The sequence below is a fragment of the Paramisgurnus dabryanus genome, chromosome 13 (assembly GCF_030506205.2).
Source record: "Paramisgurnus dabryanus chromosome 13, PD_genome_1.1, whole genome shotgun sequence".
Lineage (NCBI taxonomy): Eukaryota > Metazoa > Chordata > Actinopteri > Cypriniformes > Cobitidae > Paramisgurnus > Paramisgurnus dabryanus.
In genome coordinates, this window is record NC_133349.1 from 11234592 (window position 1) to 11251518 (window position 16927).

The 16927-nt window shown below is 37.4% G+C and overlaps 1 protein-coding gene across 1 annotated transcript; it reads left to right on the forward strand.

The window, feature by feature from the left end:
- Positions 1-358: 358 nt before the first annotated feature.
- On the forward strand, positions 359-16792 carry myo1eb (myosin IEb). The gene is made up of 27 exons (XM_065298501.2): positions 359-643; positions 2032-2169; positions 3348-3437; positions 3684-3778; positions 3878-3965; positions 4276-4365; positions 4712-4843; positions 5724-5858; positions 6002-6134; positions 9832-10028; positions 10177-10257; positions 10378-10464; positions 10815-10898; positions 11002-11169; positions 12106-12191; positions 12518-12599; positions 13178-13383; positions 13472-13616; positions 13708-13822; positions 14075-14244; positions 14378-14523; positions 14984-15130; positions 15213-15370; positions 15511-15585; positions 15678-15864; positions 15947-16122; positions 16222-16792. The coding sequence occupies exons 1-27, from the start codon at positions 641-643 to the stop codon at positions 16296-16298; spliced, it is 3291 nt and encodes a 1096-aa protein (XP_065154573.1). The 5' UTR covers positions 359-640; the 3' UTR covers positions 16299-16792.
- The last annotated feature ends 135 nt before the right edge of the window (positions 16793-16927 follow it).

The following is a 16927-nucleotide window of genomic DNA, read 5'->3' on the forward strand; positions in this document are numbered from 1 at the left end:
AACTTTTTTGGGGTAGCATACTATCTGAAAAGCAGCGAACTTTTCTTGAAAGTTAAGACCAAATATTTTGCATTCTGTTTTTGTAAAGGCTCATTTCCCTGCTTTGCAGCATGCTGTTATTACCTGTCCCGCAGGTAAATATATTAAAGCTCGTGGGGTGGCGCCGTTATTTAAGTAACAGAAGGGAGAAATATTAAGTGTTTGGCTTCAGGCAGCTTTGCGCAGACCGGTCAGCGCATTACATCAAAGTACCGCGAGAGCGATTCGAAAGCATAGTCTCTCGCGGTACTTTGGTGCCAATCGCCAAACGGTCTGCGCAGCGCGCGTGACGTTGAACACACCTTTTTTCACTCAGCAAGTTACCTGTCTACACTTGCGGCTGTATGGACAACACCCGTAAAACCAATAATTTAATCTTTTGCACAAGCTCTAGCGATCCATGAAACACAATACTTAAACTTGTTTTAGACTTTTGGGCATACTTAACAAATCGTATAGGTCTTTAAAGGCAAATGGACGACTTGTAATCTCAACTTTAAATCCCGGAGTTTCACCTGAAACTTGCAAGAGTTCCTCGAGAACTCCACGCGCAGGACTCATACTTTCCTGAGGGTGTAACAGGAAGTGTCTTTGATTTATCATGGTAAGTGGATTTAAATTAAAAATATTTAAATGATTTAAAAAGTAGATGGACACAAAGTTGGAGCTGCAGTTGTTAATTAAATCGCTAGAAGTTTTTTTCTTTGTTATTATTTGTTTGATAGACATGATAAATACACGAAATATTTGTTCACTGAGTTGCAGATTAAAAGTGAACAAAGGATTTATTAAGATTTTTCAAAGGAGTTCGTGACTTGAAAAACTTCAAATTACTTATGGAGTTACTCAGTTTTGAGTTTAACGTTACCTGTCCAGCATAGTAAAGCCCGTCGTGGCATTACGCATACTCGTTTAACTTACTCAACACTTGCATCATTAAACTGAGAGATTTGGGACATTAGATTACAGATCAAAAACATGCCTAGAGTGTTCAGTTTGCTTTTTATTCATTTAAAAATCATTTAATTACATAATAATTCATTTATATGTGAAAAAAACTAGATTCAGAATTAATATGTATAGTTATGGCCAGAACTGATCAAAGCACCAGATACTCTCAACTGATTTAAATGGTCAAACAGAAACTGAAATTTATAATGACCTGTATAAGAAATGCTAATGCTCTGGTTAAGAGGCTGTATGGATCAAGTTTCACTGTTTTGTTGAATACCAAGACTGGATTTTCCTGACATAATGACATGCTTCAAAGCTGCAGACAAAGGGTTACTTACTGCTGTTTATTTCCATAGTGACATTGTCTTCATCCAAGTTAATTCAGGACAAAGACTTATTTATTATTAGATTTATTACAATGGTTGACACAATGTTGCAGGTCATAATAACTAAAGATGCACCGATGTGAATTTTCTTTTTACTGATACCGAAAGACGATTATTCAGAGCAATATCTTCCGATACCAATGTTGATACAATTCGTTTGGTGGTTATATGAACTTGCATTAACTCTTTTCTCAATGTTATTCATTCATGTAATGATCATTAATATTTAACATTAAACTAGTGATGTTTCTATACTCGGAGCTCAGATTCATTTTTGAGTGACAGGATCTATCGGCCATGACCATTGACTGTTTTAAAATTATTGACCAATAGTCGATTGTGTGAAAAAGAATACAGAATATTGGCCGGATATAAAACACTGTGTTGTGAAACATGCAATGGCCTCCTGTGTGTAGAGCCACTTCACAAATGTTGTTAGTGTCTCTCTGTTAATAAGTATTTTCTTTTCACTTATTAACTACATTAAAACCACATGCAAAAATTCAGCAGGATTTTTTTTTGTTCACTGTAATGATGCCTTGCATAAAGTAGTAAAATCAGTTTGAATTACACAGTGTTTCAGCAATTGATCAGTATGCCCCAAAAAAGAGATGTGATTGAATAGATAATGTCATCTCTCATCTCATTACAGGGGAGTAAAGAGAAATACCACTGGCAGACGCAGAATGTGAAAGTGAGTGGAGTGGATGACATGGTCCTCCTCTCCAAGATCAGTGAAGATGCCATCACGGATAATCTCAAGAAAAGATACATGGATGATTTTATATTTGTATCCTTTTGTTAGTAATGTACTTTATCTGTGTGCACTGAACCTCCTCACAATCCTCACATTGACAGATGTAGACATCCACTTGACTTGCATGTTGGTTTAAAGGCACAATGTGTAATTTTCACCAATAGAAGTTGCAAGCAGCAATGTAGCTTAATAATGCTTCAATAATGAGTGTAATAATGGGTGTTGTAGTCTTTACTTCCTCTCTCGATGGGTATAAACAAGACACTATTGATAAGTGCCCCTGTGAACAGGGAACTGCACATTTTCTGAATTAAAGGGGACGTATCATGAAAATCAAATTTTCCATGTTTAAAGGAACAGTATGTAGGATTGTGGCCAAAACTGGTATTGCAATCACAAAACGTGTGGCTAAAAATGGTACTGCAATCACACAGCTGGTGGCCAATATACAAAACGACAACATAAATATCAGTTGAGGGCTGCAACTTCACTTTTTAAATTATAATATCCTGGCTAGACCACTGTTGTCAGTGATTTAAGTATTTGAAATGAAAATGATTTCTTAATGTCTAGTGACATTTTAGGGCCATTTAATGATTAATTGATATAAATGTCTTACATACTGTTCCTTTAAGTGCTATAATTGGGTTCCCAGTGCTTTTATTAACATAGAAAATGTAAAAAAAAAAGTAACTTAGTTTTCGCAAAACATTCTCTGCAAGCATGTGAAAAAATAGGTATTGAAATTTGGCTCTCCTTGTGATGTCAAAAGGGGATAATACCGCCCTTTAATATCCAACCACGACGCTGCCATTTAGTACAGAGATCAGCTCATTTGCATTTAAAAAGGACACACCCAAAAACGGCACATTTTTGCTCACACCTACAAAGTGCCAATTTTAACATGCTAGAATAAATGATCTATATGGTATTTTGAGCTAAAAACTTCACACCAAAGATTTATTTTACATTTTGAAAGTCTTGTGAAATGTGCCCTTTAAAACAATGTTGAAAACATTTGGGGTATAAAACAATTTTTGAATATTTTAATGCAAACATCTTACATATATTGTGTCTTTAATATCCAGTTTTGCTGAATTATCCATTTTCAAATCTTCAGCAATAAATCAGTGAAAAGTTCAGCAGAATGAAAATATTAAATAAGAGACATGCTATGATGGATCACTAAGACCTTAACCACAACTGTTAAGACATACATTGGTTCTGTGTTGATATCAGTCAATCCTTTCAAACAGCTCCCATATTTCACAGATCGTGAGATTGAGCTGTACCAGGGAGCCGTAAGTAAAACATTACATCTAGACTTTTGTATATTACTAAATTAAAGTTCTTCAGATGATTCAAGTCATTCAGACATGGCTGGACAGAGCTGTGTAAAACCTCTGCATGTACTGTCTTGCTTTCGTACTAAGAAGGCATGCAGATCAAATCTGACATTTCATTTTTGAAAACATCCATACAGTATACAGGGCCATCGTGTAAAATAAATAAAACCACAGTGACATTTACTGTTCTCTTGTTTCCAGGCACAGTATGAGAATCCTCCCCACATTTACGCACTTGCTGACAACATGTACCGCAACATGATGATTGACTCAGAGAACCAGTGTGTCATTATCAGGTCGGGGATCAGAGATCTGACACCTTATCCCGTATTGAATCTGTTTGTCCTGCATCAAAGGCTTGAATCATGTTTGATTTAAATGTGTCTATAACACAGTGGAGAAAGTGGAGCTGGAAAGACGGTGGCGGCCAAATACATTATGAGCTACATTTCTAAAGTGTCAGGAGGTGGACCTAAAGTTCAGGTGGGTTGATAGTTTCCCAAATGGTTTTAATGTTGATGAGAACCTGAATGAATTCGGGTGTGGCTGTTTCTATTGTTAAAATGTGAAATGTTACACTTTTAAATGGTTATTTGATGTGCGTGGGTATCTAAATACAGTACAGATGAATACAGGTATCTCTTGTTACTTTGTTTTGTGACATTAAACAGTTCATTAACAGATTTGATTTTTGTTTGTGTAGATTAAGTTTAGGAAGAAACTTAATACTTTTTCTAGTGTTTTGTGTACATTGGTTATCTTCCTTTGACTTCATGTGTGTTTTCTCTCATAGCATGTTAAAGACATCATTCTTCAGTCTAACCCACTCCTGGAAGCTTTTGGGAATGCTAAAACGGTCCGCAACAACAACTCAAGTCGCTTTGTAAGTCTTGCCTTAGTGATTTTATGAGGGCGGAGTGATGATAATTTGATGATGTGAATAACAATGAACGTAAAAAAAATGACTTTTTGGAGTACTTTAGCCTCTCTGCTGTTCAGTCCCTGGAATTCCACATTTCTAGCATGCCGGTTGGCAACGTGTCACAACATGTTGATGCTGCAAGATTAAGTATATGAGTGCACTTTGTGTGTGAATCATGATGTTGTGAAAGTGTATTTCTGGAAGATTTTTCATTCGTTGTCTTCTCCGCAATGATATGTCAACATTGGGAGATGTGACCTGAGATTCTTTACTGTATGTCTGCCATGATGTATGTTATGTACCTCAGGGCAAATACTTCGAAATTCAGTTCAGCCGTGGAGGAGAACCGGATGGAGGAAAGATCTATAACTTCCTGCTGGAAAAATCCAGAGTAGTGTCCCAGAACAATGGTGAAAGAAGTTTCCATATATATTACCAGGTAAAGTTTGGGATCATCATGCAAACACATCAGGAAAAGGTCATGTCAGGGTGTGATGTGTCATGCAGTGTGACAATAGTTTGGTGTAATGTGAGGACAGTGTAAAAAAATGGTTAAAGGAAAACACCACCGTTTTTCAATATTTAACTATGTTCTTACCTCAACTTAGACTAATTAATACATACCTATCTTTTTTCAATGCGTGCACTTCATCTTTGCACAGTGCGTCGTGAATGTGTTAGCATTTAGCCTAGCCCCATTCATTCCTTAGGATCCAAACAGGGATGAATTTAGAAACCACCAAACACTTCCATGTTTTCCCTATTTAAACACTTTTACATGAGTAGTTAAACTAGTTAAACGTGACGATTTTTTTAAGTGGATAAAAATGAGAACTATATTGTATGACGGAAGAGCACTTAGTTTGCAGCACTTCAACCTCTGGCGCAGTAACATAATCTGGCGTTTATATTTAGATAAAAGCAGCATAAAAACCACTATGTTGTATATTAGGACTGTGCGATATTGAAGAAAAATACAATATGCGCTAGCATGCTAAATAATATGATATTCACTGTATGATACTTTTTCCCTTACTTTTTTTTACTTTTTCCTTCTGAAAGTGAAAAGCCACTAACATTTTATCATGCGTAGTTGTTGCACAAACATGTATATCTGAAGTAAAATCTGCCAACCATTTACTAAATTATCCTCATGGATATAAAACTTTGACTATACTTTACATTATGAAGTATTAAATCTCTCATTTATCACAAACCATTGCAGTATTCGTATGATAATATGCACGTTTGCAGTATTGCGATCATTTCAGCATGCCCTACTATATATTGATGCAAGTGCTTTTTTATGTTTCCGTTAGCTCTTGCAAGGAGCCACCAAAGAGCAGAGAGAAAATTTAGGCGTCACCGCTCCTGATTATTACTACTACTTAAACCAATCCGACACCTATACTGTGGAGGACATCAGCGACAAGAAAGAGTTTGCAGACACCATGGTGAGTGGAGACATTGTCTCTTTATACCTTCTGATGGTGTTTCTGTCATTTAGCAAAGATCTATAAATAAGTTTTTTGTTTTGAGTTTCCTCTATCATTAAGCTACCCTGTGTTTACTATCCTAATGGAAATGTTGTGTTCAGGCTGCCATGTCGGTGGTTGGTCTGTCCTTGGAAGAACAGGACACAGTGCTACAGATTGTGGCGGGAATCCTTCATCTTGGCAACATTGCTTTTAGAGAGGAGGGCAACTATGCTGTAGTGGAGAGTGAAGATTGTGAGTTTGTTGTGTTTTGATTATTTTAACTGATACTTGTGAATGATTCTGAATATCATGCAAATGAGGAATAATGCAACACAAACATTTCTTAAAGGTGCATTGTGTAACTTTTTGAAGGATCTCTTGACAGAAATGCAATATAATATACATACTTATATTATCAGTGGTGTATAAAGACCTTACATAATGAACTTACAGAATGTATTGTTTTTATTACCTTAGAATGAGACGTTTTTGTGAAGTCGGCCTCATGTTTCTACAGTTGCCCTAAACAGACAAACTGTTTTATAGATTGTGTTTTGTTACTACGTTGTCTCTGACAATTACATGTTTGTCCTGAAGCTACATTAGCTTCTCTCTGCATTTCAAAAAAAAGGGGTGAGCTGTGGACTGAGCCGTTGGTTGCAGTGCACAATCTCACCACTAAAAGTCCAACATTGCACCTTAAATAACTTTGAAATTTTATAATGCAGAGATATACAAAGCTGACCAGGCACACAGAATAATATCGCACACAGTAAAGACGGCCAAGGATTGTCAACTAGTCTTCCTGTAGCTCAATAGGTAGAGCATTGTGCTAACAGTGCTAAAAGTCATAGGTTTGAGCCCCAAGGAACATGCATATTGATAAAATGTGACCCGTCACGGAAACCAGGGGCACAAGTCGGCAGCACAAGTTTCGAGAAAATGAGAATCAAAGTTTTTTTTTCAAAATTTGTGAATTTCGTTTTATTGCAGAATCTGTTAGTTGAGATCACGAAGAAGCCTCTCGATGTTTGAGATAGCAGTTTATGTATATTTAAAAGCGTACATTTTGCGGTTGAAATAGGCTTGTTTTTCCAGAGATTCTAGCGTGCAGCGGGGGGCGTCGTTGTCTGTGTGTATATTTACATATTGTATAAGCTTGTGTTTTCGCCTCCGCCCCCACAGGGAACAGCGTGACTACTGAATAAGGATAGTTCGCCCCAAAACTGAAAATAATGTCATTAATGACTTACCCGTATGTCGTTCTAAACTCGGAAGACCTCCGTTCCTCTTCGGAACACAGTTTAAGATGTTTTAACTTTAGATTTAGTCCGAGAGCTTTCTGTTTCCTCCATTGAAAATCTATGTACGGTTTCCATGTCCAGAAAGGTAATAAAAACATCATCAAAGTAGTCCATGTGACATCAGTGGGTCAGTGAGATTGTGGTGAAGCATCGACAATACAGTTTGGTCCAAAAATAGCAAGAATTACGACTTTATTCAGCATTGTCTTCTCTTCCGGCTCGAGCGTGAAGTCACGTGACTTGTAGTGACGCGGCTGCACTGTTCCTCAGACATGTTTGCTTAGTTTTATTTAATTTTTTTTCAAACTTATAGTGTGCGTCTCCCCAGACTGTAAATGAAGCTCGGGCGCACAAAACAAAAGAATGATAAAAGAAGCTGGGGCGAAACAAATAACAGTCAGCCGCATCGTACGTCAGCCGCGTCACTGACTTTATGGGGCGCCGCAGTCGGATGACGTCAAAGTACCGCGAGAGCTCTTCAAGAAATCTTACGGAGTAGTTTAATTTCGACTCACTCTCACGGTACTTTGACGTCTTGCAGCGCAGCATGAAGTCAAACTCATAAGTTCCACAGAGACCCTATTTTAAATACAAAATTTGAAGGCGGGTTCATGTGTTTAACGGAACGCAAATACCGGAGTGTAATCTGATATACCCTTACATGTTACGATGTAAATAGTCCTCAGATTGTATATTATATTGTATTACCAGAAGTTCATGTGAAATCTGATGTAAACAATAGACTATATATATCTATATTTCACGGATTATACGCATTTGTGGACAAAAATCATTGGATGATTCACACATCTGAAACAGACTGATTCGACTTGTGATCCCCACAAAGGTAAAAGTCCTGTTTATTTTTGCATGTTGTTCATTTGGACTTCTGTAATAAAATACTACATATGATGCTTAGAACATTTGTACCTCAAAACGGCTTTACAGGGGGTATGGCTTAGCTAAATGAGATGTAAATGAGCCCTATTGTCTCTCCAGCCAGGGAAAAGGGAAAGTGTTAACTTTTTTCTTTCTCAAATTTCTCAGCATTCTCCTTCTTGAATGTGTTACATTCAAATGGCTACAACTTCTCCAAATCTTATCAGATTTCCATGTGTTACACATCGTTAGAAGGCTTAGAAACTGCACTTTCAGAATCTATGAATAACTCAAAATGCCCCAGATCCGACTTGTGTCCCTACTTTCCGTGACTGGTCACAAATGTGTAGCTTGTAATGCACTATACGTCCCTTTCGATAAAAGCATCTGCCAAGTACATGTGACATGTAAACTACTTGTCATTCAAGTGAGGTCAACCAGTACATATATCTACATTTACGTTTTTTATCTGCAGTGTTTTAAAGAATGTTCTTTGAGAGACAAAGAGAGATTTGCATAGAAAATAATGTTTAAAAAGTTATTAACCATGCAGAGAAAAGAGTTTGAGTGTAGTTGTACTAAAACGTTATACTGTTATTTCATGGGCTGTTGGTTTTTGATCAGCTTTACTGCATTATATTTATAAATTTTTTCAGATGCTTCTTATCCAAAGAGACCTACAGTGCATTTTGGGTATTGAACCCACAACCTTTGAGGTGCTAATGCAATGCTTTACCAATTGAGCTACAGGAACACCTGCATAACATATCTACTAATCATGGCAAAATTACTACAATTAAATGTGACACTGGACCACAAAACCAGTCATAAGGGTCAATTTTCTGAAATTGTTTGAGATTTACACATAAAACGAATAAATAAGCTTTCCATTGATGGATGGTCTGTTAGGAAAGGACAAAATGTGGCCAAGATACAACTATTTGAAGATTTGAGGATGCACAAAGGAGGGTGTTTTAAAGATGTCCTTAGTCTTTAGCAACACATTTTATTAATAATAAATAATGTTTTTTTATATTTACAGTAGGAAATAATTTTAAGCTATACAATGTTTTACATGAATAAAAAATACCGTATTTTCCGGACTATTAGCCACACTGGAGTATAAGCCGCATCATTCAAAAATGTGTCATTAAGATGAAATAACATGTATAAGTCACAGTGGACTATACGGCGCGTTTATTTAGAAAATTATTTCACAAAATCCAAGTCGAAGAACAGACATTTAAACTGGAAAGGCAAGTTATTCAACTAAACAATAGCAGACAAAACAGCAGGTTGTCTGTACGTTAAAGTAATATTATAAGTTATTTAAACGATAGACCATAGCATACAGAACTTACCTGGAAGGTTGAATAGTCTAAAGTAACCGAACAAGCCAACTAGCCTGAATTTCACAGACTCGTCATTCCGCATCACTAAATCCATTGAATTACATAAATACAAGAGCAGCATATAGCAGACTCTTGCGGCTGTAGACGGTAATGATGTCTCTTGCCTCATAAATGTCAAAATTAAATCATACTGACTTACAAGGCGCACCTGACTATAAGACGCAGCACCAGCCAAGTTATGAAAAAAAAATGCGGCTTATAGTCCGAAAAATACGATACATTAATAAAAGCTACTTAAATGTCCTTATTTATTTAACACCTAATGCTGGCTAAAGCCTTGACTTTGAATCCAAGCCATTATTAATTATTTTATGATATTGTGCTTCCTGTTTTTCAATTGTTATCCCGGTGAAGTTCTGGCATTCCCATCATATCTGCTGGGAATTAATCAGGACGGTCTGAAGAGCAAACTGACCAGTCGCATCATGGACAGCAAGTGGGGTGGCAAGACTGAGACCATTTCTGTCACTTTAAACACGGAGCAGGCCTCCTTCTCCCGAGATGCTTTGTCCAAAGCCCTGTATTCTAGACTCTTTGACTACCTTGTTGATGTGAGTCAGTGTGCTAAATTTATATTTTTATTTCCTTTCAATGTTAGAATTTTATTTATAAGTGATCTGTTACTGTCAAAATTGTTTGATTTTGTGTTCCTGAGAAATGTCTGAAAATATCCTTTACATTTGTTTCTATTGTTTGTAGGCCATAAACAAGGCAATGCAGAAAGACCATGAAGAGTTGAACATTGGGGTCCTGGACATATATGGCTTTGAAATTTTTCAGGTGTATTTTTAGTTTTACATTTGCTTTAAAGTGTATGTTTCGAAGCTTCTCCAAAAAAAAAAAAAATGTAATTCCTCATATTCGTATTGTAGGTAACCTCATGCTTTTATCTGCTTTCAGAAAAATGGATTTGAGCAATTTTGCATTAACTTTGTAAATGAAAAACTGCAGCAGATTTTTATCGAGCTCACACTGAAAGCAGAGCAGGTGAGTAAGGTTTTTAATAACTTGCTAAATATGCATACACCGTCAGAAGAAATTGTCAAAATATGAACCTCAGCTGTCACTGGGGTAGTAACCTTTAAAAAAGTCCTATTATGTTCCATTAGGTACAGAAATGTATACATTTGGTATCAAAATGTACCTTTGGAGATATTAATATGTATCATTGAGGTTCTAATAAGCTTTCCTTGGTACCAATATGAACCTCTGATGTACTAATAGGGACTTAAGAGGGCACCAGTGACAGATATGATACATATTTTTAAATTTTTTTCTGACTGTGTGTAGTATAGCCTAAATTGGAAGCATTTGCTGATATTTTGTCCCTTTGGCAGGAGGAGTATGTACAAGAAGGAATCAAATGGAGCCCTATTGAGTACTTCAACAACAAAGTTGTTTGTGATTTAATTGAGTCTAAAGTAAGTCTGAATAGTTTAAATGCTCTTCAAATGCTCCAAATTATGTTTTTATCATCTGCAATACAACGCAAACTCCTCACATGGTTTCCTCCTTATAACCTAGAATCCTCCTGGTGTTATGAGCATCCTGGATGATGTGTGTGCCACCATGCATGCTAAAGGAGAGGGTGCAGACCAGACTCTCCTCCAGAAACTTCAGTCACAGATTGGCACTCACGAGCACTTTAACAGCTGGAACAAGGGTTTCATAGTGCACCACTATGCAGGCAAGGTATACACAGTTACTTTTAAATGAATAAAATTTGATAAAAAAGCTTATTGCATCAGATAAGGGGTAGACTATGCTAACCAGGCAAACCTTCACCCTGTCCCAAATGGCGCAATTCATGTGGACTTTTGTTCTCGTGGCCTTAAATTGCACGTTTAGTCTACGAATCTGTAGGGTGTCCCATCTGTCATTTTTCTCTCTGAAGTCTGCTCATCAGTGCTCACTTTGCACCCTTGATGCGGTCTTCGGTGAAGCCTGCAATGCTTCACGCACTTTACCATCCCAGAAGTCCTTGGGAAAGAGCAATCAGACAACGGATGGGAGGAGTTCACACTGATGGGCAACTTCTCTTCTTTTTTCTGGCATGACGCTCGAGGCTGTCCCAAAATACGACTCCGTAGCGCCCACATGAACTCGCGCCAAGGGTCCCAAAGGTTTGCACTACATGATGTCATCAAAGTGGGTACTCTGAGAAAGTCCACAAGTCCGCAGTGTGCCATTTGGGACAGGGCCTTTGTACACTTTCTGATACTGACAGTAGTGTGGGTGCAACGCTGCCCCCTTGTGGAGGTAGCCGGTGTGCATCTAATACGTCTTTAAAACTGATTTTGTGTGTCCTGCAATAACATTCCTAACAACATGTGTTTATTTACTAATTAAATTAGATTCATAATAATAGCTTATTTGTACTTTAAATCGTATTTCAGATTTCCACAGAACAGTAATAAATCTATTTTAAAGCTATCCATTTTAAAGTATATGCAGATTTTCCTCATGTCTTAACAATGTGCATTATTGGTTTGGAGGTAAATGAAAACACAAGATTTCCTGCAACCGAATATATGGATGCTTTTAGTGTTGTAGTGAGTGCTTCCAGCAAGCAGAGTCACTCTGATATTGATTGATTTAATATAAGTAATAAGAGCCCTGTTTTTCCAGGTGTCTTATGATGTTAGCGGCTTCTGTGAGAGAAACAGAGATGTGCTGTTCAATGATATCATCGAGCTCATGCAGAGCAGTGAGTTGTAAGTGCCTATCTGTTTTTTATAATTATTTAGCCCATGTCAGCCAGGTTCCAGGCGATTTTTTAAAAGCCTTAAATGCACCCAAATTTTGGAGAGCATCTACAGTCTTGCTGTAATTTCCTGATATAATAAACAACATAAATAAGTCATAAAATCGATATGGCGGGGCATATCTCCGGTTTTTGCCACGCAGGAAAATATTTGCCGGTGTGTAACTTCCTAAGACTGAGCCAGCTGTATAATTTTATTTGTGATGTGCTTGTAAGAGTATAAACTATATTAATAACTGTATAAATAACTGTATTATTAACTTTGCATCTCTACAGTGCCTTCATCAGAGATTTGTTTCCAGAGAACATCGAGGCAGAGAAAAGAGGCCGTCCAACCACTGCGAGTTCAAAGATTAAGGTCAAACATCAAGACATAAATGCATACTAAAAAGCAATAAATACAGTAGGGACACTCCACTTTTTTGAAAATAGGCTAATTTTCCAGCTCCCCTAAGGTTAAACATTTGTTGTTACCGTTTTGGTATCCATTCAGCTGATCTCCGGGTCTGGCACTACCACTTTTAGCATAGCTTAGCACAATCCATTGAATCTAATTAGACCATTAGCATCGCGCTAGTCCTAACCACATCTGCCTAGAAAATCGCAACTTTTAATTTTCTGTTGGATGTAACTCCAGAAGAGTCAAGTACTAAATAGGAAAAATATCGAAAGTCTTTGGTTATTTGTGAGCGCGATGCTAATGGTCTAATCAGATTCAATGTGTTATGCTAAGCTATGCTAAAAGTGCTAGCACCAGACCCGGAGATCAGCTGAATGGATTCCAAAACCGTAAAAATGTAATGTTTAACTCTAGGGGAGCTGGAAAATGAGCATATTTTCAAAAAAAGTGGAATGTCCCTTTAAGCTTTGAAAGAAACGAAGTTAAAACTAAGAAGTGTCTTGTATATGAATGTGGTATTATGTCTTCACTTACAGAAACAGGCAAACAATCTGGTGCAAACATTAATGAAATGCACCCCGCACTACATTCGATGCATTAAGCCCAACGAAACCAAGAAGTCTCGTGATTGGGAGGAAAGCCGAGTCAAACATCAGGTGGAGTATCTGGGATTGCGGGAGAATATTCGCGTACGCAGGGCTGGCTACGCATTCCGTCGTGTCTTTAAGAAATTTCTGCAAAGGTAAAATAATTGTCCTCCTTATCCAGGTCTTGGTATAAGTACAGTTTTAAAAGTGTTTTAATGACAATGTTCGGTTATATCTGCTTAGATATGCCATCTTGACCAGAGAAACGTGGCCTCAGTGGCGTGGAGATGAGAAACAGGGTGTTCTTCATCTTTTAAAATCTGTCAACATGGACTCAGACCAGTACCAGCTGGGCAAGACCAAAGTCTTCATCAAAGCCCCAGAATCAGTATGCATGATTTCCTAGTTTAAAAGTTGAAATATGTTTTGGCCATGTTTTTATCTAGCATTTGATGGAAATGCCAATCTGCCGTTTTCAGTTGTTTCTGCTGGAAGAGATGAGGGAACGAAAATACAACGGATATGCTCGGGTAATTCAGCAGGCCTGGCGCAAACACATTGCTGTGCGCAAGTACGTCCGCATGCGAGAGGAGGGTAAGGACTTACTTAAATTCCTCACCTTTATGCATGTATAATAATGTTAGACGTTAAAATTGTAATGTTATTCTGGATTTGAATCAAACCATTATATAGTTTAAGCATGTGTTCACAGTCTTTACAGGAGAGTTTAAACTCTCCCATTGTCTTTCTTTCTACTTAATTAAAAGCGACAAAAAGCAAAACCATATATAATCTTAAAACCACAAAGTATACTTTATTAAAAATCACATTATCTTCTTATTTCAGCATCTGACCTCCTGTTGAATAAGAAGGAGAGACGAAAGAACAGCCTGAACCGTAATTTTGTAGGCGACTACATCGGCATAGACAACCGTCCGGAGATCCGTCAGTTTGTGGGTCGCAGGGAGAGGATCGACTTTTCTGACACGGTTGTCAAATACGACCGCAGATTTAAGGTTCTTCCCAACTCTTACCAAATTGCTAGATCATCTCATGTGACAACAGTTGTATTTTGTGCTAGTGTACTAAAGTGGCTTGATAACCGCATTTCACGTGACTGCTCTCACATGCTTTTACTTACACCCACAGAGTGTTAAGCGTGACTTCATTCTCACTCCAAAGTTCCTCTATCTGATTGGACGGGAGAAGGTGAAGCAGGGTCCAGAGAAAGGGCAGATTCGGGAAGTGCTGAAGAGGAAGATCGAGGTGGAGAAGATCCAGTCGGTTTCTTTAAGGTGCATTAACATCGATATGTTACCTGTGGTTTTTAACGTTCTCACATTTTACACTAATCATTTAGCCTCTTCCTTAATATCGTATTTGGCCAGAACAGTTAAACTGTTTAAATAATATTCTCTATTTAAATGAATCGAGGCTCAGACCTGGGAACAGTATTTGAGGACTATTTATATACTGTATATTACTCACTGTGTACACTGCAGTATCCAGGCTCACAGAATCACCGACAGCAATATATTAATGATTAGTAAAAAATCCATGTCCATGAGTCTGGTCATCTTGGATTTTTTTATTGACTTAAAAATTTGGATTTGGTGTTTTTGCATTGATACAGGTGTATATTAGCATGAGCTTGGCACTTACTCGTGATATTCTTCATTCAGATTTGTGGATTTTGATTTTTTTGTTTCTGGTATATTTATAATCATCTGTATATTATTTTCTGTTATTTCTCAGCACACTACAAGATGATTTCTTTATAATACATGAGGAGCAGTACGACAGTGTGCTGCAGTCTGTCTTTAAAACGGAGTTCCTCAGTCTGCTGTACAAACGCTACGAGGAAAAAACCAGGAAGAAACTGCCAATCAAGTTCAATAACCTGTAAGCATCACTGCCGCATCCATTACAAGCCAATTCTTTCATACTTTTGGTCTGTAATGTTTTTTACATTGCTGTCCTACAGACTTGAATTTAAGGTAAAGAAAGGAGGCTGGGGTCCTTTTGGATCCGCTGGTTCTCGGCAGATCCAGTTTCAGGGGGGGCAGGGGGATGAGGTTGTTCTGAAACCCAGTAACAAAGTCCTTACTGTCAGTATTGGACCAGGTCTCCCTAAAAATGCAAGTGAGTGGAATTTTACATAAATGTTCATAACATTTTTTTTGGAAAGTGGTCTGTTATTAATTGTTTAAGGGTACTTCTGATCAGTTGTGTTTGTTTACAATAACAGTAATAATACTAATAAACGTTTTTTGTCACTACAGGACCCACTCGCCGCGACAATCGAAAAAGCAGGTACATTGCAAACCAGCATCCCAACTCAGGACAGTATGCACGAGGTAAGATTACAATACTGCATATTTACAGTGATGGTGCTATTTTAATTTCTTTGAATAGAGCCTTAAAACTTTCATATGTTCTGTAATTTAAGAACCATCCAAGACTGGTGGTCGAGGAAGAGGAACTCCATCCTACATTAGGAACTCTCTGTTACGTCAGCAGTCTTCTATGGAACAGCCCACCCTACCCCGACATGGGGGCTCTCGTCGCAGTCAAAATGAGGGCCAGGTATATGCTGACATGGGCTTTATGAAGGTTCCTGACCAAGGCGTGGCAGGGTGAGATACTCTCATATTGTAAAAACTTTGAAGAAATTTATTAAACAAATTTTGGCCTCCCTTTAATCCCTTTTTTCCACAGAATGCAACGCAGACGTTCAAAAGAATACAAACCTCTCCCAGGATCAGGACGACCTAAACCAGCACCCAGACCGAAACCCCGCACGCCACAATGCAAAGCGCTTTATGCGTATGAGGCTCAGGACGCAGATGAGCTCAGCTTTCATGTGGATGATGTTATAGAAATATTAACTGAAGGTAACCTATTTGTATTTTTTAACCTGAAAATAAATGTTATGCATATTCTAGCATAATAGGTAAAAAAATTGATCTGTACTATACTTGTTATGTCTTAAGACGCATCAGGTTGGTGGACTGGCCGTCTGAGAGGAAAGGAAGGCATGTTTCCTGGCAACTATGTGGAGAAGATCTAAATTGACGTGCTACTGAACATGTGATTCATTGATCACACTAACTCGAACAAAACTAGCAGCTGGTTGTGAAGGTGAACGCTACAGCATGCTTATACCATCGATGATGTGACTGGAAGCTGTATTCTAGACCAAAGCAAGTGGATGTTTACTAAACTGGCCCACCTTAACATAAAATGTGTTTAATCCTACTACAGAACACCTACATGAACTTTTATATGATAATTTTTTTTATTATGTAATATTAGACACAAATAACATTCAAAAAAGTAGACATCCTGACTCGCCATTTTACCCAATGTAAAACACTAGGTATTTTTAAATGTGTATTGGAGAATCATATGTATGTGTCAATATTTTAATGTACTGTATTTTACTGAAGTTGTATTTTTAAAGATCAACATTTTTACCGATATTGTGTATTGTATAAAATTAGAGAAAGTGTCTTTAAATACTTGGTGAACAAAATAAAATGAAACTGTTTGGTTCAAGGTTAATTGTGTCATGATACTCCTAGTATATGCTGCTACAGTATGTTTACTTAAACTACCTAGTGTAATTGAATGCATTAATATCAATCTAATTTATTTATATTGTGTTTAATATATATATATATATATAATTTAGCATTT

Bases quoted from the DNA above. Each gene is read 5' to 3' on its own strand.
- myo1eb (XM_065298501.2), top strand. The intron at 4,844-5,723 runs GTAAAGTTTGGG...TGTTTCCGTTAG, and splicing joins GTTTCCATATATATTACCAG to CTCTTGCAAGGAGCCACCAA. The intron at 16,123-16,221 runs GTAACCTATTTG...TTATGTCTTAAG, and splicing joins TATAGAAATATTAACTGAAG to ACGCATCAGGTTGGTGGACT.